The sequence below is a fragment of the Natrix helvetica genome, assembly GCF_964273705.1.
Source record: "Natrix helvetica genome assembly, chromosome: 3".
NCBI classification, from domain to species: domain Eukaryota; kingdom Metazoa; phylum Chordata; class Lepidosauria; order Squamata; family Natricidae; genus Natrix; species Natrix helvetica.
The window spans coordinates 135559587-135585265 of record NC_138549.1 but is presented as its reverse complement, the minus strand read 5'-3'; the positions used below and the strand labels follow the sequence as shown (position 1 = coordinate 135585265).

Sequence of the window (25679 nt, the reverse complement as noted above, 5' to 3'; positions counted from 1 at the left end):
ACATTTTTAACACATGTAAGAAATTTTTAAAGATTTAAAGGTAGAAGATGTTGCATGACTATTTAAAAATAGCAACAGTGTAAATTCACAGGCAGCTGAGGATACTTAAGTAAGCAGCAAAGTTATTCAGGGCATAAGTTGGGAAGAAAAAGTGTTAGCTATTTTTCATGCAATAAAGCAAACCTGTATTCTGACTATAGAAATTTCCATAATTTATAATAAGAATGTGCTGTTCTTTTTTATTCAGGGATCTTGGAAACTATAATTTGTCATGTATTTATTTAAAAGATTTTTTATATTAACTATAAAAGAGAATTTCAAAGAAACCTTGAAATTAGAAGACAATGCAGAAACTAGTAAAATCCAAATCCAGAAAACTATTTTAAAAAATTGGATTCCAGAGTTCTACAGTAAGCTACACTAAAGATGAACAAAAGACTCAGCCTACCCAACTGCAAGCACTGGTTTTTTTTAACTCTAATGGGAGATAGGGGACTGCTAGGAGACTTCTCAGCTACACATCAAATGACAACTTTTAAGATGAGATTGGGGCAATCAAGGTATAAGCTCTCTGGTAACACACAGGATTGGATCCTACTAACACATGCTTGGTAGAGCTCTAGTTAAGTGATATTCCATTGGAGATTTTGAGGCGGCCAAGTCAGTTTTGCCTTCACTGCAAAGTGTCTCAACCACTCTGAAAAGGTTGCAGCTTTCAAAAGAACATGGAACCTGATGTTAAAATTGCCTCCAGGGGAAAGGAGGCAATGACAGACCTTCAGGAAATCAATAAAAGAATATCTTGTTTACAGAACAGTATATTCTGGACCCAACCAGATTTATCGCAGATTAAACTGAAAACTAAGGAAACACATGCACCCCTCCCTCCCTCCCTCCCTCCCTCTTATGTTGGAATTAAGAAATAAGAGACTTGAGAAGTGGTTTCATTGGATGGCAGCACCTAAATTACCTTGGCTGATCTGGAAAATATAAACAGGGTTGGAACTAGATAGTACTCAATGTAAGTCAGGCTTGGCACTTAACTGGAAGAAGAATGGAATGGAAACCAGAAGAACACATGGCTGGAGTCCCAGTGGCTGAATTTTACTTGAAGGACACTTTTATCTTTGGCACATCCAATTTCACTGAGACCAATTCCAAAGGAATATCACTCCAGAAAGGTGATATACATTTGGTGTCACTTGCTTGTATATCACATAGAGAAGAACAATATTTTCTAGAAAAATCATTAAAAAGCAGGCGTTTCATATGGCAAAAGATGATCCTTACAGGGCCATCCACAATAACACACTGGCTTCCAAGCGATCAGCATGATAGGATAATTAAAGACTTGCCCCCTTGTTAATGTGCATCACACATATTTTCTGAGAGCACTATATTACAAATTTTGCATGAAACATATAATCGATATATAAAAATTTCTATATATATATATATATATATATATATATATATATATATAGTATGTGTGTGTGTGTGTGTGTGTGTGTGTGTGTGTGTGTGTGTGTGTGTGTTATAGATCTATTTCAAGCTATTTAGCTCTCATCAGCTAGCCATACCCTTACTGGGATTTGAACCTGGGCTGTATTACATATTAGGCAGGAGTCTTAGCCACTAAGCCACAGGCTCTCTTCCTTATCAGCTGAGCCAGGGAAATAGGTATGTATTTGTGTTACAACCCCTGGTATGCCCAAATATGGGAGGGAGCTCACTACTCCCCCTTTCTGTCCTTCGGCTCATTACAGAAAACCATCCAGGCAGAAAACCATATTTTTATTTTTAATGTTGTCTTTTTATATCTGTGTTGTATTTGTGGTGATAAATAAATAGAGACTAGTATAGATCTATTTCAAGCTATTTAGCTGTCATCAGGTAGCCATACCCTTACTGGGATTTGAACCTGGGTTGTATTACATATTAGGCAGGAGAGGAGGAGGAGAGCCTGTGGCTTAGTGGCTAAGATTCCTGCCTAATATGTAATACAGCCCAGGTTCAAATCCCAGTAAGGGTATGGCTAGCTGATGACAGCTAAATAGCTTCAAATATATCTATACTAGTCTCTATTTATTTATTTATCAGCACAAATACAACACAAAAATAAAAAGGCAACATTAAAAATAAAAATATGGTTTTCTGCCTGGATGTTTTCTGTAATGAGCCAAAGGACAGAAAGGGGGAGTAGTGAGCTCCCTCCCATATTTGGGCATACCAGGGGTTGTAACACATACACACACACACACACACACACACACACACACACATTATATATATTGTGTGTATACTAGTCTCTATTTATTTATTTATCAGCACAAATACAACACAAAAATAAAAAGGCAACATTAAAAATAAAAATATGGTTTTCTGCCTGGATGTTTTCTGTAATGTGCCAAAGGACAGAAAGGGGGAGTAGTGAGCTCCCTCCCACATTTAGGCATACCAGGGGTTGTAACACAAATACATTTCCCTGGCTCAACTGATAAGGAGTCGAGCATGTGGCTTAGGTTCGAATCCCAGTAAGGGTATGGCTAGCTGATGAGAGCTAATTAGCTCGAAATAGATCTATACTAGTCTCCCTTTATTTATTTATCAGTACAAATACAACACACACACACACACACACATATATGTTATATTTGTGCTGATAAATAAATAAAGGGAGACTAGTATGGATCCATTTCAAGCTATTTAGCTCTCATCAGCTAGCCATACCCTTACTGGGATTTGAACCTGGGATGTGTTACATATTAGGCAGACTTGCTAGCCACTACACCACCGGTTCTCCTCCTTTTATCAGCTAAGCCAGGGAAATAAGTATGTGTTTAAATAGCTTGAAATGGATCCATACTAGTCTCCCTTTATTTATTTATCAGCACAAATACAACACAAATATAAAAAGGCAACATTAAAAAAAAATGGGTTTCTGCCTGCATGGTTTTCTGTGATGAGCCGAAGGACAGAAAGAGGGAGGAGTGAGCTCCCTCCCATATTTGGGCATACCAGGGGTTGTAACACACACACACACACACACACACACACACACACACACACACACACATATATATATATATATATATATATATATATATATATTCTGGGTTGGTTTTCTTTTAATAGTCTTGCATTAGTGTATTACAGTGATTAAGATTATGCATTACCTTACAGCTGAGCTTCCTTAGAGCTAGTTCAACTGACAGTTCAGCATGGTTTGTTTTGTATGCTTTTGTGTATGTATGCAGGTTGTATGTGTATATCAGTGTGCTATACCTCTTTTTCAATAGATTTGTTTATATTCTACAACTATTTTACTCAATACTGGCTTCAGTAGGAATTGGCAAGCTACATGTGCAAATGAACAACACATTCTCTTCTTTCTTCAAAATATATCTTGCAGGCCAATGTTTTTATTATTATTATAGTATTATCAGACAGAGTTCTTCCACATTCTCATTGTCTGAATTGTTTTGTTCATTACTCTCAAATGAAATTGATCAGTACTAAAGTACATTACTTAAATCCAAAAATAAAACATTACTTTAACTAGGTTTTGTGTGTACGTGCCAGCTGATTCACTAGAAATGGCAATCCCACAATTAACTCAGTTGACAACAACAAAGAAACCATTAAGTGCTGTTGTTACCTTCCGCCTTGTGGGCAGAGAAAAGATGAATAATTCTACAGAAATGAAGATTTAATACACAGCTGCTACAGATAATGCAGCATATCCATTGCTACCACATCTAATTTATGAGCTATTTAAGGAGATGCATAGTTTTAATCCGAGAATGCCTCTGCCTCCTGAAGCTCTTCTCCACTCCCACCCCCCAGCCACCTTGTTTCAGGAACAATCTATTGACCTAATTTACCTTGGAAAACTTGAAATTGCTCTGCAATAGACACTGCTTTGGTTCCGCAGTTGTGTCTGAAGCCTCCACAATGCGATAAATACGATAAATACGATAAATACTTTCAGCACAGCCACCCACAACCTTATGCAGCCTTCAACCACAGCCACCCACAACCTTATGCAGCCTTCAACCACAGCCACCCACAACCTTATGCCAATGGCCATTCTGACAGGGATGGTACAAATTCAGCTTCAATTATTGAAGCTGAATTTGTACCATCCCTGTCAGAATGGCCATTGGCAATTTGGCAGAAGGCTGCTTTTCTTTCTTGTTCCTACATCAATACTTTTGTCTGATGGTCTTAAGTGCATTCCCTCCCAATTAATCAGAATTCCCACAGCAACAATTTATTCGGCCACCAGTGACATATCTGCCCTTCACCAGAATGTAATTGATTACTTACACATGAGGAAATGCAGTTGAAGGCATAAAAAGCAGGCTCTTACCAATTGAAACACTTATCTCCTCTAGCTACATTTCAGTCTTAATTTAAAAAATACAATTTTATACATTTTAAACTTAAAATACTTTCAGTATAAAACTATGCCAAAAAAAAAGATACATGCATACCTTCGGGCTTTGCACAGCCCTGAATGTTAGCAGCTCCATTAATTTACATTAAACACTACCTTAAAGAGTAATGAAATTAACAGAAGCTTTAATACTTTAGCCAAATTCCCCAGTGGCAGTATCATCTTTTTAAAGTGTTTCAGCGAGATGGTACATTCCCAGCACAAGGAAATTGCCTCAATTTTCCACACATTGAGCACAAGCTAAAATCTAGAAACCAGAAGAACCTAGGGGTGAAGAACTAAATTAATGGGCCTCATTGCAGCTGTAAGTCAGAAATGTAATCACTGTTTACATCTTTGTAAGCGTTTGGGAAAACTCTTGGTTATCTTCGACCAAGCAAGATTTTATGGGGTATCAGCCACCTGTATATGGTGTTTTACAAAAAAGCAATTTGGATAAATTCTCAAGAAATATTCATTTTCAAACATCCCTGAATTTTTGCTAGCAATGGCCAAAGTAGTTCCCTAATTATTCTACCTCAAAAAAGGATATAGAATTTCAGACAAAGCTGAATCTTACTTCACTAGTTATTTTTCCCCGTCCACCCCTTTTGTCAACCTGCACTAAATAATTTCTGACATATAAGATGGAAAGGCATTTTTGCTCAGCCCAAGCATTTATTCACACGCAGCTGATTCTGATATTTATAGCACTAGCACTTAGACGTATATACTGCCATTATGCTTTACACTAGAGAGGTATAGCACTCTCTAAGCGGTTTACAGAGCCAGCATATTGCCCCCAATAATCTGGATTTTTAGTTATTCTTTATTTCAGATGGAAGAAGTGAGACTATAGGACTAAGCAGGGACATTTCAACTCCACCCACCCACTTATCTCTCCCCACCCATCTTTGCCATTTTCTCTGCCATGTACAATGGCATTTCTCAGTGAGAGCAGAGGGATTGCGACTAAAGTAGTTTAGCCATCTCAGCCAAGTGGTGCCACTACCAGCACTTACTTTAGCCCCAGTACTGCTGGTACCACCGAGAAATACTGTCACAAGGTCTATTTTGCCACCAGCAACCTCAGAGTTACCTTTGCTTTCCTATGTTCCACAGACCCTACTGTGTCCTGTTGAACTTCACAATCTTCTCTTATTGCTGACGAGGCATACTAAGTTTGATGCTATTCAAGGCAGCTGCTGACCTTGCCATGTCTTCTTCCCAAGGCTGCAAAAGCTGTTCTCCAAATCACATGTGCTGTTCTCCGAAGAGTGTGCCCCATTCTTATGAGGATTTAGAAAGCCTTCAAAAACTTCTGAGATTTTCCATAGCATTGTGGGAGTGGAATGTATGCCATTCTCCAAATGGAGCGTCTGCCTTCTCTTCAAATCTGGAGAATGTGGTAGGATTATGTGGCCAGCAACAGCCTCGCAAAGGACCAGGGTGGGAATGCCTTGTCAGCAGTAGGAACAGGAAGACCTGCAATGGTGGAGTGTACGGCAGCAGCAGTCTGAGTGCAGTGAAGGTGCTGGACTGGAATGGCTGGAACATCTATTTTGTGCCATGCTGTTGGGTAGCATCTTTGTACCATTTTGCTGGGGCTTTCTGGGATGGCTGGGGCTTCCCAGGGTAGCTAATTTGTACTGCCCTGCTGTACTACAGCTTAGGAGCTTCTTGCAGTTGTAGAGTTGACACACCAAGACCCCTTTTTGCACTGTGCTCCTATGTTATGCTGGGGCTGGGCTTCGTATTGCATATTCTTTCCCTGTCCTTCCTGAGCTTATACTGAACTGCTGCACCCTCCCTTCCACAACTCATGCATGCCCTGTACTAGGCCTCCCAGGGCCACCACCTCCCACCCACCCCTGCACACTTTATGTGGGATTGTCTTCACTTTCTACTTAATGACCCATGTCTCTGACGTTACGACAGTAATCAGGACTAGCCATGGTGATGTACTCATGTAACATCATGTTTTATGACTACATTGGTTAGTAATGGAAATTCTGATCCCAATTGTGGTCATATGTCAAGGACTACCTGTATTTTGAAAAACTAAAAGGGCAGAATTACAGGTTATAATTTGAAACTAGCTTTGTTTTAAGGTTTTACAGATGCTATATTTTCTGATTCTCGATATATAAGAACTTTTATGCACTTAGCCATCTACAAAGATTATCATTTTATCATAGCTCCAATAATTTTGTTTCTATTCCTTTGCTAGCAATAAAACTAAATTTAAAAGCACGGATGCACACATGCACAAACACATGGTGGTAGAAGATCTACTGTGCCATATAAAATCTTTTTATGCTTGTGGATGACGCTTACAATTAATTGGATTGAGTCTTGTCACAGAAAAGTGGAAAACTTTACTTACTCAAAATAAATGAATCAATGCAGCATCAAACCTAGAGAAACTGGTATAATCCCTAGGCTTTTTACAATTATACAATGGTATAATTAAACCAATTTACAATTATCTTTAGGCTTTTTAATACATACTATTATACCATTGTATAAAGGGCAAAACTAGTAGAAATGTTGTGTTCTGGTTTATTCATCTTAATTCTACTTACCTTTTGTTCAGGGATTCAAGGTGGTCTCTCATTTTCTCCATCCTGTGGTTGTGGTAAATTGGATTGAGAGTGACTGGCCTAACATTAGCTATTAAGCTTCACTGACTGAGGGGTGGTTTTCAACTAGGGTCTTCCCTATGCCAGTCCAACCACTTTACTACGCTATTCACCTTCCTTTTTTCTCATCTCCGTGTGCATAATGCTCACTTTTTTCACCTCACTACAGGTCTTCAAAATATACCTTTTCCTCCCACTTTGCTCAAAGGAATCTCATAATTAAAACAAGGTAAGCAAGCATATAGAGTGTAAGTCCTTGAATTCTTTACAGTCTCTTTATCAGCTTAACCCATATGGGGCATCTATGTTTTTTCTTTATGTAACCAAGTATTGTGCTTTTGTTTGTTTGCTTGTGCCTGTGCAGGCCTAATAATAGCTGATGTGGTTTCTGTATGTGTGTTTGTGTCTCATCAGGATAATGCATGCATTGTTTCTATGTGTGGGACAACAAAACAGATGAAAACAGCCTAATCGAGGTAATGCATGTAGATGTTGTCTATGTAGTGGGAAACATGAGGAAAGCTGCATATATTCTGCCTTAGGTGATATGATAGGGAAGATGGAGGTATGCTTACAATGGAGCAATTGACAATACTTAAAACTGAATGCTCAGCTATCTGTCCATTGGAATGTGCTGCGAGATATTTTCTAGATTTTTTTTCCTTCTCAGCCTTTGCCTGGTAATGCTTATTTTTCAACTTGATCTTTTTCTTGCCAGCTTGTCCCAGGCATCTTGATTCCATTCATTTTAGTTTCCTGGTGGAAATCCAAACTTGCCTTACAAAGGTTCTGTCTAATTTTCCATTGGGTTGGAAAAAAAATAAAAACCAAATGAATTGCCTTGCAGAGATTAAAACGAACTTTAATATTTCACAGTCTGGTATTTACACAGCATCTGAAGCAAGTAAAACATAGTCTGTTACAAAAACGTTGAGATAACAAAGTTGAGGGTTCATACAGTCACAGCATGGAGGCCAGGCCACTCCAAAACAGGACAGGGCAAGGCGAAGTTTGGAAGGTGCATCTGCTTGCCCACTACATTCTTCCTGGATACTCCAATTCATCTAAATTAGTTGGAATTAGATATTGACTTTGGATATTATTTTGCAATTTATATACTTACAGCCTCATTCCTATATTATATCAATAGAACGTCAGGAATCAAGGTAGCCATAATAGGATACAGATATGGAACATTTTTACAGATGCTCATAAAGTGGAAGTGGATTTCAATAGTTAACAAGAAAAATTAATAATGAGTTATGTTAAAGGAACATGTCTACACCCTCATAACTAATTTTCCATTTGCTACGAAATGTTATATGGATCTTAAATATAGTTTGCCACTGGGAAGCCAGATTATCAAAATATGACATTAATTTTGCCAGAGACAATATGTTCTATATCTTTGATTTGCCCTAGCAAAAAAAAACAACCTCCAAAACTTTGTCTTAATAAACCAAAGTCAAGTGGATGCTCCTTCAACCCCCAATACAAATAGGAGTAAAATAACTAGGGATTTCAGCATTATTTTAATAAAGAACAGATTATTAAAAACAATAATTTGCCCCTGAGAGGGATTTGTACTCATTACAGTTGTCCTTTACAAGTATTTATTTAATACTAAGTGGTAATTAAACTAACCCAAGTCTCCAAATAAAATTTAAACTCAACCAAGCACAACACAGCAAAGTGAAAGACGATACTTCCCTTGTTCTCAAGTTTTTAATAGAATTTCCCCAACAAATTATCCTTATAACTTTAAAGTTATTAAAGACTTTAAACTATAACAAGCCCGATTAAAGTAAATGCTGAACTATGTGAAAGAATAGTCAGGGAGAATATCTTTTGTAGGAATCAAATAGAAGATATTTCTTTCATCAAAGTTTTTAAAACTTCCATCTCTACTGTAGATCTTCCCATAACCTTGGCAAGGAATCTGGTCTGCTGTCTTGATAAATATTGGAACAACTGCATGATGTTTTTTGAAAGACCAGAGTTTGGTTTCTTGGACCCAAATTTTCAAAGCCTGTTATCTGTGAAACCAACCGCACTCTGGCTGAAAAATCATTTGTAAATGTCCTAATTTTCTGTTGAATCATCCATTCAAGTCTCAAATTCTTTTAGCAATCAACACAGCAAGCTTTGAGACAAAAATAAAACAGCTAAAAGGAAAGAAAGCTCCCCCCCCCCACATTTGGGGCCATTTACAGACTCTATGTAGTGAAGAATAGTTGACTGAACAGAAAAGAAATAAATGCTTTTCTCTCTCTCCTCACAGGTATATCCGTGAGATGGAATAAAAATTATGGAACAGAAGGGAGTTGTAACCTCATTCAAGACCCAGAATTGTAGAATTGATAGTTAAATACCTTTGAGGCTGCAGTTATTTAATCAGTAGCTGATGCAATATTTTATTTTCAAAAACAAGGAAAAATTTCCAAGATATCTGCCGAGACAGGGATACCAACCCTGTTTTTTAATCCTTGGTATTCTTGCAAAAGGAAACAGACTGCAGCACCATCCCCTAGGCAGATGAACTTGAGGAAGATTAATAAAGTGCCCATAAAAAGTAGTCATCCTATACCTCAAATGCATTATATCCTGTACCAAGGAAGTCCTCATATTTCCAACTCTGCAGAGCATACGAGAAGTATCTTGCACCTGAACAAAAGCCGTATTGTGCCATTTTTGGAACGCTGGCCATATCAATGAAGATGACATCTGATAACAGTGGATCTTCCAAGATCTATCGTGTGACCTGTGAAAAGAACAGAATGTATCAGAGACTTCTGCCACCTTAACATCTTGGTGTGGATTTATACTCCCATATATCAATATTATTTGCCAATTAAGGGTTACATAATACTAAGGTTCAGTTTGTTAATCTATTAGCACTTTATTAAACCAAATCTACCTCTGCCAATAATTGGACTATAAGTACCAAGTGCAGATGTATTATCCTGGGGAAAGACCCACTTTTCATATGAGTGCCTGAGTGGTCAGAAGCACATTCTGTCAAATCTAAAGAGCCATTTAGCTCCATTATGAATCAGTTCTCTGGAAGCAAAATTAAAATAAAATGACAACACATTGTTCCAGGTCAATATTAAGATGGAAAAATAGATTTTTAAGTCAACAACTGTTACTGGACTAAGACAATAGGTTGATGTGACTCAGATGAGTTGCCACATTAATTTGTTCCTTTATATAGTTTTTACATAACATACAAGTGATAATATGATTTGTTTCTGATTTAAAGTATTTTAACACCAGCCTGTACTCACTATGTGATTAGTGAGTTGCATGAGTCAGCCCCTATATATTTCTATGTGACTGTTAAGCAAGTTGGTATGTTGTGTGAACCCATCTCTATCGCCTTCCAAATGTAGACAAACACTGTAGTTTGCACAAACAGCCTAGTTTAGTGGTGACTGATGTCTTATGCACACAAGGGATGTCTTTAATTACATGCACAGTCACAAAGAGAAGCAATAAAAGACAACTCAATCTGCTTTAAAAGTGTCCATCAGAATCCCATGAATCAAAAGTCTCAACTCCCCCCAAAAAAGAAAAAGGGAACGATCTATTGCAAAAGAGCATGTTAGAGATTTATATGGGGGCAACGAAATTTATTCCAAAATGCTTAAATATTAACATTTCTTATAATTTAATGCCCTCAAGCATTTCCAGGCTTCCAATTTTAAGATTATGTTAAGTGACCTTTTTAGCTGTTAAAGTGAAAGGCATTTTTAAAAAAGTTTAAATTCCTCTAGCATAGGTACATTAACATTGTTCAGTCTGAAAAGAAAAACCAGGGCCACGCAAGCCTCTCAAAATATTTTAATAGAAATGCATATGCATTTAACAAGGGTGATTAAAGTCCCAGAAATATGTAGAAACTCTACTTGGTAGGATGTTAATGAATTAGGTGAAATTCAGCGTTTCCACCTCTGTGATTCCACATGTCCAATTATTACAATAATTAGTCCATATCAATGTTCCTTAATGTTAAGTCTGACATGGGTGGAAGCTTCAGAGAGTTATAGAGCATATGCCCTCCATAGGAAAGCTCTTCTTATTCAAGCTAGTTTTTATTCTGCGATTAGGGAAGTACCGACTCCAAGGGAAAAAATAAACTCCTAAAATGTAAGATTCCTCAGCTCCATTGGCCAATGTAAACAAACTACCTTAGTCATAACAGCTATGTTATCATGGGAGGGAGTAATGATGTCTACTATTATCCTGTTATGTCTGACTCTTTTACTCAACTGGTTGCCTGGTCTAGCTTGGCCAGCCTAGTCAACCTGTATTTGGGGGGAAAAACAAATTTTCTATCACTAAGGCAAAGTGTCTGATAAAAAAAAAACCCAGAAGCTTAGTCCTGCGACTGAGTCAGCTCCATGAGCCGCAATAGCCATTTCTATTGCTACCGAGAAACAATCACTGCCAGGACTTTCAATGTAGGGAACAACATACTGTAGGTGGCTCAAATGGGAATGTCAATAAGGAAAGAGAGTCCTCACCAGCTACAACTTCAGATGAGAGAGCAAAGTAAAAGCCAGAAATATGCAGGTATTGTGCTACCTACCTTAAATATTTCAGTGACTTTATTATTATTTAAAAATAAGCCAACTTTATTTATGTATTTGTCACTATCATTTTAAGAATCGATCCTCTCTATATCAGATAATAAAGATGAGATAAACATTTGTTCCAGTTTTTCAGAAAACACATAAGTCAATGCCAAGATGCCAGAGCAGCACTGCTGGCCAACTTTCAGGTGTTGATATTTGTGGACAGCATGAGAAGAGCCAACACATGTATCTAGAAGTCACCAGTGCAACAAAGCATATTTGGTGTGTCTAAGCCACCCTAAGTTTGTTTCAGCTGCTATGCCCCAAATCTTTACATTTGGCATTAAAAATGTCCTCATTTAACAAGTTATTGAGACTCAAATTTCCCAATTTGGGAAATGTGTCATTTAGAATGTCACGTCTAGCAGCCTCCAATTACAGTCATTAATCAAGGACCTCACATGATCATGACTTTGAACTTCCTGCCAGCTTCCCCATTGAAGTTGCTTATGGGAAGGTGATAGGGAATGTTGCAAATCACTATCACATGACCACACAATTACTGTGACGGCTGGTGCTTCGAGGACTCTGTAATTACCAGTTGTAGTTGCAAGCTTGAACAATTCCTGAATTGCTGGTTACTAAATCAGAACCACCTGTAAAGCTCAGCTGCTTCAAATTTTAACCACCTAGACAAAACATGTTTGGATACCTATCACTTAACTCCAGTCATACTCATTCCCTTTTTAACAAATTGACAAATCTACATCCATGAAGCCTAGCACTATATCAGGCTATATAATATCTGTGGATGACTGTAGAAACTTCAGATATTCCATACCTCATTTACCCATTACAAAGTCCACTCTCATTTATTTCACTGAAAGCGTGGAGATTTCTGTCAAGACAGTCATGAGAATTGTGGATACATTTAAATATTCTTATTTAAATTCTCTCCCTGGCCATATGTGCATGCCAAACAAGAGATATATTCACAAGAACAATTTAGCCAATCTACTGCAAAATAGTGAACTAAGAGCATCGCAAGAAAAAACAAAACCTTCCATGTGTACACAGTAGAAAACTATAGTTAATGTGGGATTATATGCATAGAATTTAAATGTCCAGCCAGTGCAGAGTGGCAGCTTTATCTCATATTTCAATAGACAGAACAAACAGGAGACAATTTGCTTTAACACAAAAACTGGATGATCAGAGAAAGCCAAATTATAAAATAAACATAGACATCTGAAAGCTATGAAGTCACATACTAGTGATATGAGCAAGAGAGACAGAATTTGTTTTCTAGTTAGAAGTGGTGCTCTTGAATATTGTGAGAATTCACCTGTATTTGGGAAACAAGGGTATTATTATTTCTATATTGCCCATACATCTGAGCACGAATGCAGTGACACTGTGGTTTATTTAAAAATAGGAAACAGTTCTCTGTGAACAGGTGAGGATGCTCAGAGTGTCAATTAATCCAAATGAGCAGAGGGACCGCTGTGTTTTGCATCCAAGCCTGGGTGAATTCTTATCTGCCTTCCTCGGGTTGCTCATTACTTGGCACTTCTCTCTTGCCCTAGGGGAGTATCAGGTTCTCTATTGTCCCTTCACTTCAGCAATTTCTTTGAAAGCACATGCTCCAAAGCCCAATCATCTCTGCCAGCTATGACTGGGATGCCCCAATTAATAAAGACTCAGCTACAGTCTGTTGTTTCCAGTGGTTGTAACTAATCCTGTGACCTAGAGGCAGAATGAATTTTTTGGTAGATAGGATTTCACATTCATAATTTTTAGAGAAGATGTGACCACACTGGATAAGTTGGTAATGTGAAGTGAGTGGAAGTAAAGCTAAAAGATACCTCATCTTTTTTTTTTCTTGGGGTTTTGGAGGGAATTTGGAAATATGCCGCAATTCTGTCTCTTTCCCACTTCAAAACTGAGGAAACCGCCCACCAGTTTTCAGCAGTCGTGCTGAGAGATTGCTCCAAAGGCCATTAAAAGATCCCAACTAGTTGGAAATGGAGCAGAACATTAGAAAAGTGTTAGAATGTTTAGAATAAATTAGAATGTTTCATTCAAAACACTTCAGGAAAATGCCATAAAGAAGTGCAAATTCTTTTCTGTGTAAGGAAGAAGCAAAGATGACCATAGGATAAAATTTCTATTCTCAAAACAGTACCTTCAGAACTAAAGTGAACACACATACAACACTGGCACTAAAAAAAAATGTAAAATTAAAATGGGTAACAGATAAAGCAAGGTTGATGGAGGGAAGATAGAAGTTTTAGTCATCAGGATTTCCTGAATCAATGGGATCTACTTTGATACTTAGTTTTTAGACAGCATTTCAGTGTGTGTTTGTTATCGGAAGAGAGAGCAAAAGATAAGAAAGAAAACACTCTGCCGTTTCACAGAGCAATTCTTTGGGGATGTTTGTGTGTAAAGGAGATGGATGCACAAAGCAGGCAAAGCTTGAAGAATAATTACACTCCACTATATGAACAATGATTACAAAATTATGCAACTGATTAACCATGACATACATGTAATTACTAATGAGTTTGATAAAATTTTAATTATACCTTGTTCTTCAGAGTATTCAGCAAGCCATGAAAATAATAATCATGTAGTTCTCTGTCACAGATGATTGCTCCAACAGGAGGAGCTGTGACAGGATGGAAACTGTTTGGCTGGATTGAGGGGAAAAGAATGGAAAACCTGCTCCTGGGCAAAAATCTTACAGATGCAGCATCTATTTAGGAACTTCATTGGAATACTGAGTGAACCTCATATGCTCTAGTCAGAGACGCTCCTTCTAAATAGCCATTAGAACTGCAAATCAATTTCTATCAGCTGGATGATGCTTCTTTTAACTAAACAACTGATCTTTTATTATCAGCACTACACTTGTCACTTCTGATTTTGTCACTCTTCTCAGATATAATAGGAGGACAGATGGGGAAAAAATACCTGAACTAAGTGATTTTCAATAGAGAAAAATATTTTCTATTATCAAAGAAAATAAATTTAAGCTTTCTTGAACTGACCAAATTTGGGACATGTTTAGTAAGATTTGTTGTTGAACCTTTCTTCTAATTTTGCCAACAACTTTTATTTTTTTCCCTTATTTTATTATGCAGCTTTTGATTGTCTATGCAAATAGCCACATGGTTGTACTAAAATGCACTATTCATACTACATCAAGATGTTCAACACACACTTAGGGTTAAACTCTTCATAAAATAGTTAGATGTCTAAATAGCTACAAAAATGATAGTGTTATGTTTGAGAGATGGGTGGGTTGGAAAATAGGAAGTGACTATTGTATTGTGTCCTTTCTCCATATAATCATCCTATCAGCTATGAAGTTTCATTGCTTGCCAGTCATGTGGCTTCTTACATTATTTTATATCTTTACCCCTGCCACTGCACCAACCACAACAATCCTTCATAGCTAGGCCCAATAGTAGCAACTTACCAATAAAAAAACTAAGCCAAAGAACAAGGATATTTTGGTAGTGCCCATGGGACAATTAACCCATAAAAACCTCTTATCCTTTGCTTACATTGCCTCCCCCTTGTGTTTTTTTCCTTTCCTGAACATGGTTTTGTAAACTATTTTTTAATAAGAATCATAGGATGGTTGGTTTGGACAATGGCTGAGGGGTAAAGTGGCATTTCCGAGCCGTCAGACAGCAGTAATATTTGTGGTTCTAGCCCAACTGTACTAAGCAATAAAGTGATCATTGCAATTCTCATTCAGCAGTCCATGTAGATTTTTAAACATCACATTACAAAAATGGTGTAGTTTGGCCAAAATATGTGAGTCTGATCATTCATTCACTGAGGTTACATTTATTCAATTAAGACCTACCTTAGTTGTCTTTACTTTGTTTCCAGTACTGCAACTCCATCCAGACAAATCTGGTAGTACTTTACATTCCTCTCCTTCTAGACATGGCTGCATTTGGCACCACCATTTCTGAAGCACTATTGATGCTATGAGAAAACAAGTGATGCTGTTAAAAACATTAGCAATTCATTAGATTCATGCTGCATTTTTTCTTAACTCAAATGTATGCATCCAGATCTCAAAGTAAGGTTATATTATACAATGCACTGAAAGAAGCGCTCAACACATTATCAGATGTTATCATTGCAGCTCCAGACTGGCTATAGATGGAAGTTCAAATCAATGTCTATTAAATACAAGTGAATATTATATATGGTATGTGTAAATCAGAAGTATTGAACTAATATATCCAGATTTATTTATTATTTTTGAAATAGGAACTGAGACAAAAATTCATATTATCCAAAGTCTGGAACACATGGAACACAGCTATGGAAGGAAGAAATGGTGTTAAGAATAATAATACAGTTACAAGAGAAGTCATTCTAATTTTTTGAGATATTTTCACATTTACATGAATACACGCAAACATGTTTGAACAAAACTGTCGTATGTAAAGTTCAGCCACTGATCAAACAAATCCAAGATTATTTCCTGTGGCTGCACCAATTATTCAGCAAGCAAAGGCAAGACAGCCATTTTTCAAGAATATTTCCAGCTGTCATTTTGCACAGAACCGAGGATGGGATTTGATAGCCAAAATGGTCCAGTCCAATTCTGTGAAGATGGTGGAGATCAACCTAGGACTTCCTACACTCAGAGTCTGTCTTCTTATCACTGAAAAATAACCTATTCACCTTTCTTTTAAATGAAAAGGCTACTTTTTAATAAACAGATGATAAAAGGATGAACAATGAAACAAAGGGGCTTTATAGAAACCCAAGAATGCATTTTAAAAAAACAATAATCACTAAAATTAATTATGAATTTCTATTATAAGCACATGGCAAATAATGAAAATAGTCTATATAATACATACTAGGAAAAAGTTTTATTTGATTTATGAATGTTAAAACAAAAAATTACACTGCAAAAGAATAGAACAATATCTTGGCAATTTTAATTAAAACAACAGTAACTCTGGAAGGTAAAGAAGTTGAACAGTCAAAAAACCAATATGAATCTTAAATTTTCTCAGTCAAAACCATCCGCCTTATCAATTGGCTTTTCCACCACAGGGGAAAATGTTTTTAAAGATTAAAAACCCAATGCAATTTTGCAATTGGTTTTTAAAATTCATAGATAGAAAAAGATATTTTTATCCAGGAAGTGTTAAACAGCAAAGCAATTCTTCTACTCAAATATTCAAATACCTCTTATACAGTAGTATCTTTTCTTTTTTTCGTTCCAAGTTATTTTTAAAAGGAAGTTAACTAGTTTCTCTAGAAAATCCGGTGTTTCTTCCACTTAATCTTACTTGCCATCATCTTTGCCATAAGTACTGCCATCCACAAATTCTAGTTTATTTTCTTGCTTTCTCCTTTTGCTATTTTCAGTTATGGTGTAGCACTGAACAATTCTTAATGGCAGCTAACATATGCTTATTGTTGGAGGCAAGTTGCAAGCAAGTAATATCTCATTCAGTACCTTTGAAAGTGATAGAGTCAGAATGTTGTGTTGAAACTTGGGAGATCCATTTGTAAATTGTCATTTATTCTATTTTAGATATAATTCTGCCCCCCCCCTCCTCTTTTCTTAAAAACACACCATGCTGAACTACGACTAATTGTACCTAAGTTTACATAGAACAAATATGCATTCAAAACTTAGAGCATATGTAATATAACTATGTGAATTTAACCACACATATTTAGGCAACAAAATGGAATGCACAGGTACAGTATAGATGATACCTTGCTCAGTAGTAGTAACTGTGAAAGGGATCTTGGAGTCCTAGTGGACAACCATTTAAATATGAGCCAGCAGTGTGCAGCAGCTGCCAAAAAAGCCAACATAGTTCTAGGCTGCATAAATAGAGGGATAGAATCAAGATCACATGAAGTGTTAATACCACTTTATAATGCCTTGGTAAGGCCACACTTGGAATACCGTATTCAGTTCTGGTCGCCACGATGTAAAAAAGATGTGGAAACTCTAGAAAGAGTGCAGAGAAGAGCAACAAAGATGAGTAGGGGGCTGGAGTCTAAAACATATTAAGAATGATTGCAGGAAATGGGTATGTTTAGCTTAAGAGAAAGAAGGACTAGGGGAGACATGATAGCATTGTTCCAATATCTCAGGGGTTGCCACAAAGAAGAGGGAGTCAAACTATTCTCCAAGGCACATGAGGGTAGAACAAGAAGCAATGGGTGGAAACTAATCAAGGAGAGAAGCAACTTAGAACTGAGGAGAAACTTCCTGACAGTTAGAACAATTAATCAGTGGAACAGCTTGCCTCCAGAAGTTGTGAATGCCCCAACACTGGAAGTCTTTAAGAAGATGTTGGATAGCTATTTGTCTGAAACTATATAGGGTTTCCTGCCTAGGCAGGGGGTTGGACTAGAAGACCTCCAAGGTCCCTTCCAACTCTACTATTGTATTGTATTGTATTGTATTGTATATGCACAAGGGCATACTGCTAACAAAAATAGTTAGACCCCAAGCAAACTTTTTAGAATGGGTTCCTGTGGAAAGTTAAACTACCCTGAAACAGAAAAATGTTATATGCAACTGTCAAGGGCAACATTTCTTCTTTGTGATGTCTGATTTAAATTCTTTAAAACTGAAACAATGGTGAACTTTTAAGCTGAATAGCCATGGACTAGTTCTCCTTTGTGTTCTGTGTTTCACCAACAGCTGTGGTTGGCATTTTTCAGAGGCAGAGTGAGCTGATAGTGATGTATCTCTTGGCAGCTTACAGGCAACAGAAATGGGGTGAATGGCTTCTTGTATTGGATGCTGGGAAACTGATTTTTGTTTGGTTCCTTTTTCAATTGGTCCATTTTGAAAGAACCAAGAGTACTGGTTCCTGATTGGTCTGGAACAGGCTGCACATTAGTTCTTGTGTATTGCTTTATTTTGGATAATTTCAAAATTGGTTTATTCACTAAAAATGCTGTAAATGTATTTTGCATTAGGCACGAATACCAATAAACAGCACTATACTTGCTAACTGCATGTGTGTGTGTGTGTGTGTGTGTGTTGCTTTGTTCCTATCTGTCTGCAATCTTCTATCAGTTCATCAATTCCAAGACTAAGACAGCTCAGGGATAAGCCCCTCCCTTCCACCCCCAGACAGTCACACCCACACATATCCAACATTCAAAAATTAAGTTCTTTAATTTTTACATTTCATTGCCTGGGATTGTTTCAGAGGTGGGTTCCCACCGGTTCAGCCGGAGATGCACCCGAATCAGTTCTATCCTTGGCGGCGCCATCTTGATTTTATATTCTGCACATGCGCAGAACAATCTTCATTGAAAAAACTGCAATTTTCCCCTTTTTAAATATTGTGCACATGCACAGACTTTTTTAGGTGCAAATGTGCACGCTCATGGAACACATTTTTTTCAGGCGCCGAACCGGTAGTAATGCCGGCAGGAACCCACCCCTGGATTGTTTTATCAATTCATTGTCCTAATACATACTGCTGTGACACTATGTTGGGTTGCCATCAACTTTCTATTCAGGTAGACAAAGTATGTAGAAATTAGCAACAAAAAAGATAGTATAGCAGGAGAGGGGCAAGGAAAAACAACTGAATCCCAGAAATGATATTGGGAATTCCAGCTTTTCCCCCCATGACTAAACTGAGAATGCAGAAATGGAGTATCACAAATTGTAGCATGACAAAATGCTTATTTTAAAAATGAAAAAACTATCTGTAAAACAAAGCTTATTTTCTAGTTTATGCAGATTCCTTACACAGATGGATTTAGTACTCTTTTAAAACTTGTGTTTAAGAAGCTGGCTTATTTCTCTTCCTTTGCTGCAAATGTGTATCTTGTTCAGAAGGTTGAGTTGTATTTTGCATTGATCAGTATAATTACAGGATTTTCACTGTTTTTGCATAGGAGAGGGAAGAGACAGGAAGTTCCAGCTCTTTCTGATGCATGTGCAAGCCACCTTAGAAAGCAGATCAGACCTAGATTAAGGCATGGGAGAGGGGATATGCCAAGCAGAAGCACTTAGATAACTTTTTTATACTTCACTGCACCGTCCTCAGCTTCTGTGACCCATCAGCTGGGCTATTTTTAGACTAGGTTTAATATTATTCCAAAAGAATACTGTGTTCTGAAGTCTGGTAACTGACATGTTATAGATGCATAACACCTTTCTGCCTGCCACCTATTAAATCAAGCATCTTAACCCATTATTCAAGGCCCTTACCGATATTCATCCAGCCTTGCCCCAGCACGTTACAGAAATTTGTGGTTCGCCTACTAGCAAGTGACATCTGGTGGGGGAAAATGAACTAAGGGCAGCCATCAATCACTTTCCTTAACGTGTTCCACATTAATACAATAACAACAGTACCACTCACTGATTTCATTACTAAAACAAAATAGACTTGGTCATTGTGGCAGGAATTTTTATGCCAATATTCTGCCATTCTGGATGGTATTATAACAGTTATCTGGCCAGTTCTTAATCTTTAGTAAGGAACAAATGAAGAAAATATAAGAGTGGGAAATACTTTTAAGATACCATCATAATGCCCTCACCCACAAGATACAAGGTTGGTTGGAGCAAGTATCCAGGAAGGAAACTTTAAAATATATCTTCATTAGTTGTGTTTTCTACAGAAAACTTTACATGTGGTCACTGGAACAATATGAATGCAAGGTGCATAACCAAGCCTATAATTAGCCAGAGTTTTGGGTGGGGGGAGAACCATGATCAAAATTGGAAGAGCTACCAGTCATATTCTGCAAAGTCAGGGCCAATATGTCATTCTTAAAGGAAGAATAAGGATTGATAAACATTGACAGGAAGCACACAGCAAAACAACATTAGTCAGAAAGTATGAATTCTTCCATTAGTACTTTGCTGCCTTGGGACTGCTTCAACAGTCCAAGACATGTTAATGACAACTGATCAAGAACACACTGTCATGAAAGGTTAACTACAGCTGGGATTTGGGACCTCGAGGTTCTCTGTTTTTCTCAGGGCCTTTGCCTCCACAAGCATTTAGGTCTGGTAAACTAGACACAGGCAAAAGGATCTCAGTCTGCCTTTGTTGACATGCCAGCAACACACTGATTTCACTTTGCCTGTCAGCTCCCTCCTATATCATGGTAATGCAGCTGCAGTGCAAAAGCTGAGAATACAGAAAAGTGACAAATAAGCAAGCAATGTTGCATGGTGTGCTGCCCTCCTGAGCACAAAACAGCGAGCCTCAGGCTGCTTGTTCTTCTTCTCTGCCACTGCAGTCAGTTCTACCACTTCATTCAAACTAAGCAGGATCTGTCATTAGGTCTGAAATGGAGGAAGTCTGATTAGCGTATTTGATTGTTAACAAGTCTGATTCATAAAGCATAATTTGTTTTCTCCAACATAGTTTGAGTTAACCATTGTTCTCTGTTTGGACAAGTTTAAATACAACTCTTCCTTGTTGCAATATTTAGGAGACAGAACTGCATGAGCCTAAAAAAAAAAAAGAATCATAGTTTCTAATGAAAGCAAGGTAGTGCTGCACCATTATGTGACACAATAACTAAAGAGAAGATGTCACAATAGATTTATCCACTGTAAGGGGCAGATACAGGGGAAATATGGATTAATATCTGAGTGGGAACCCAGTTATTGTATAGCTATTTCCTCACTAGTGACTTACAATCTTTTTGTCACTTTTGATTAAAGGCTGTCGTCATAAACTGGCAAAGCAATTAATGATAGTCTAAAGTCCCTTGTGAAAAATAATACCTTAAAAACATATATATTATTTAAGGTATATATATATATATATATATATATATATATATATATATATATATATATATATATATATATATATATATATATATATATATATATATTAAAAAATATTATTATGGCACCTTTGTTACATAATTGATTTTTGTCCAGAAAGAGCAGCAGAACCATTGACTTAGTAATCGGTCAGGAATGTCTCTCTACTGCTTTTCATTTTGTGCCCTTTGTCCCCACCTGTGGACCTCACAGCCTTCCAACATTTCAAACTTCCAACATAATGATGTCGACAGCCAGTCACTTTAAAACGTTTTGCAAGGTGTCACTAAAGATGAAAATATGTATTGCTGAATTATTCTCTTCTTAAGATAATAAGAAACATACCCAATTGAAACACTTTACCACTGATTTTTTTAAAATACAGAGAATTCTAATGCTTCATTTTAAAGTTCTTGCAAATAACTAACATACATCTTCACAATAATGTAATTGTTTGAAAAAGATACTAGTTTTAGAATTGTCCAAAACACATTTCAGTATTGACAGTAAGACAAGAATTTTGGATGCTGCTAAAGCATCTGGACTAGAATGTTACATTTGCTTTAACGGATACATGCTGGTTTTCCAGTTTTAGAGAATTCAGTTCCTCTTGTAATAACTTCAAGTTATTTTAAAGCATTAATAACCCCATTAGCACACAAAAAAGTCCAAATTTTTGCTAGAGATTAACCTGAAATTATCATGTCAATAAGGGTCAAATAATAAATAAATAAATAAACATACTGTCAGTATCTTCTAAAAATCTTCAGCATTTAATGCTGGAAATAAAACTGAATTTTGATTACAAAAAGTACCTAAATCCCTTTTTCAATATCTTTATTGAAGGCGTTATATAAAATTTTCATACAGAAGTCGACGTCTAAACATATGCCCACTGATAAAGCTGAAGGCAAGAATGTTTTTTAACCACATAGACTTTTCTATTCCATTCTAATTTCTTTTTTTGCTCTCCTTTTTTTTAGTAGTCAGTTCATTCATTTTTTATTCTCAGATTCCTGTTCTGTTAGTGCTTATAGATACATATTATTGTTGAAGTCACCAGGGCAACAGAATAAATAGCAAGCATTTAGCAGCCATTTAAGTTTAAGCAGAAGCCCAGCATCTATTTATCCATTCTGTCATTCTTATATTAGCATATACTGCTTATGCCTGGTACAAATGTCCTATACAGATAGTCCTCAACTTACAATAGGTCATTCAGTGACCGTTCAAAGTTACAACAGCACTGAAAAACGGACTTAAGACTGTTTTTCACAGCTATAACCTTTGAAACATCCCCATGATCATTGCTGTGGCCTGAGGTCACTGATCCCATTTCTTGACCTTCTGACCAGCAAAGCCAAATTCACTTAACAACCATGTTACTGCAGTGATTATCAACTGCAGTGATTCACTTAACAACTGTGGCAAGAAAGATCATAAAATGGGGCACAACTCACTTAACTATGAAAACTATCAATAATTTCTGTTTTCAAGTAGAATGTTTGTGAATTTTCCATAACTTTACAATAGCTCAAACAGTCATTTGAGATCTTGAAGACAATAGCTGTAGATATATTCTATTCTATTCTATTCTTTCTGACGTTTCTTTTTCCCTTTTATTTCTCTTTTTTCTTTGCACTTTAATTGCTAAGTAATGGCAAAAAGAACTATATGTTTGACTGGAAACTCTTGCCTGCATGATGATTTCAATGAAATCTCAATGGTAATTTTAGGGAAATGCTTTGTTCACATAAACTGAAGCACTTTTCAAAGCTGCTAAGAGATCTAGTCTTTCAGGGGAATAGTATCCTATGTTTTTTAAGTAGTTTCTTGGCATCACATATAAATCCATTTGCACCAACCAAGCTGCCAAGCCAATCAATAATGTACCAGCAGAGGCTTTGAGCCATTTCAAATAGATCCCAAATGACACTATTCAATAAAATATAGATGGGCTGAGTTTTTTTTTTTTAGCAGTTTCCACAGGTGATTAGATTGCATGCTTTCATTCCTATGTGTTACGCCTACTTTATAGTAACAAGTTTTCCTACTTTTTAAAGTAGATTTCAGGGAGATGGGATCTGAGATATTATACCTAAATTGACCTTCCAACAAGAGGGGAAAAAAGGAAATGTTGATTTTTAAACACATGCCTTTTTGAGTTAAAAATGAGACACAATTGCATGTAAAATATTGGCTTCTGAAGTCAAAACTGGGCAATAATTACAGTTTCAGTGGAAAAGCTCTTTATAGAAAGAAAAATCTATAGTCAATTTTCTGAGTAAGTGGGAGAGTTACTGTTTTGCTAAAACCAGTTAAATAATTAATGCACGGCTTAATATCTACAATACTATACAATTATGAAATATCACATGCATATCAAAAAGCTACCAATTGTTTTTTTCTGTAGGCCATCTCCTCCATTAAATATATCTTTGTATCCTATGTCCTAAATCTCTTAGCAAGGTAGATCCTTCTTTTCCCAGGAGAGAGGAAGAACATCACTTAAAATAGCAAATTGACTACAGTATTTACTGTACCAATTTCCTTTAAAAAATACTAAGCAGTTGATAACATACCATTGTATCTATACTATTGAGGAAGGCGATGTGACTGGCCTAGGCTTCCTGTCCTATTTTGTATATTTTTATTCCACATCAGATTTCGTTTCCAGTAGTGGCAAGGTGTTGGTGGACACACATTTCTAGGAAGAATAGGAAACTAATAAGAGTATATCTCTTCAATACAAAACTTTATTAGTTGTGAGCTACGGCATTTATTTTGGCAAGATTCAATTAATTTCACATTTTGGATATCTAAGCAATAAATATTACAGGTTACCATGGAAGGGCTCTACAATCAGCCTGAAAGATTGCAGATTATAACCAGTTAATTGGTTATAACAGAATTAAATCTGTGAAGTTTCTGTAAAAAAAGATTGAAAATACGTGCTTGAATGAAGCGTGTTTGCCATTGCAAAAGAAAGGAAACAGATGGAACCTGCTGAGAAAACTTCAGGAATTTTCCCATGGGTGGACAGTGCATGCAATCTTAGGTCACATCTCAACTGAGATCCGAAGTCACAGGGCCAGTCATATTCTGCCAGACTGTGTTCCTATTACAAAACTGTTGAGGATGAATGAGTTGGGGACGGTAACAAAACATAATACTGGATGTCTATTTTATGGGAACAGCATGCCAATTCTTACAAGATTTACTAATCCAACTTCAAACTTTGTTTCTGATTGAATATGCAATAGTATCATCATTTTCATTATAAACTAAAAAAAACAAACCCTTGAAAGCAGTAAAGCTTAAAGAAACGAATCAAACTATGCAGTAAAAAGCAGCAGATTTTGGAGTACTTGACAACCCACTTTTTCTATTCCAAAAATAGTAATTGAAGAACATTCAGAAGAGTCAGACTATTTTCCCATCTATCTTATTGTTGCTTCTCCAATCTGATGATCTTCAGATACTTTTGGTCAATCACTCCCATAAAATCTGTGTTAACCGGGATTATGATACTAAAGTAGCAGTCCATTTTACTAGCTGCAAGACTGATCCACACCAAAGAAATGCTTGGAAGGCTTTCTTAATCCTACCTGAAGATTCCAGGAATTGAACCAATGACACTGAATAAGCATTTGGTTTACCATTAAACTATAGTGTTTTCCAAATCTTGGCTTACCCAGACAGATATTATGATGCTGTACAAATTCAAAACCAGGACTGGATGTAGAAACATCAGCCTTCCTTTCCATAGAAAATTATTCAAATTGGCTAATCATGGTTGCTATTAATTTCTTTTAATGACTATCATAGAAAGCATCAGGCAAATACTCTGATCATTCAGAGGCACTCATGAAGCAGCTGCCTATTACTCTTTAGAGAAGCTAAGTCATTTCGTGGTATTGTTGAATTTGATGTAAAACATGCTTGACGGGAAGTTTAGTCTGCTCCCATGTGCTCTAAAGCATACTTTTGCCTTCAAATCAAAAGCATATACATCCCTGTTTCTTACAGAACACCGAATAACATAGCTGGAATAGCTTATATTGTTAAACTATATCTGATCATATTTGATATAAATTTCCCAGCAAGCACAGCTATTCAGACTCACAGGCTCTAGAGCAGGGGCATCAAACTCAAAGACCGGAGGCCGGATACAGCCTGTGGGGTGCTTAGAT

General features: G+C 36.8%; 1 protein-coding gene across 1 annotated transcript in view; it reads right to left on the bottom strand.

Moving 5' to 3' along the window:
• Nucleotides 1-7926: 7926 nt before the first annotated feature.
• The window catches only part of TAFA3 (TAFA chemokine like family member 3), a 116297-nt gene continuing 98544 nt past the window's right edge, over nt 7927-25679 (bottom strand). The window contains exons 5-6 of the mRNA XM_081947488.1: nt 15538-15662; nt 7927-9841 (exon numbers count right to left, since the gene is read on the bottom strand). Of these exons, the coding sequence (XP_081803614.1) occupies nt 9830-9841; nt 15538-15662 (137 nt within the window). The 3' untranslated portion in view covers nt 7927-9829. The remainder of the gene's footprint in view (nt 9842-15537; nt 15663-25679) is intronic.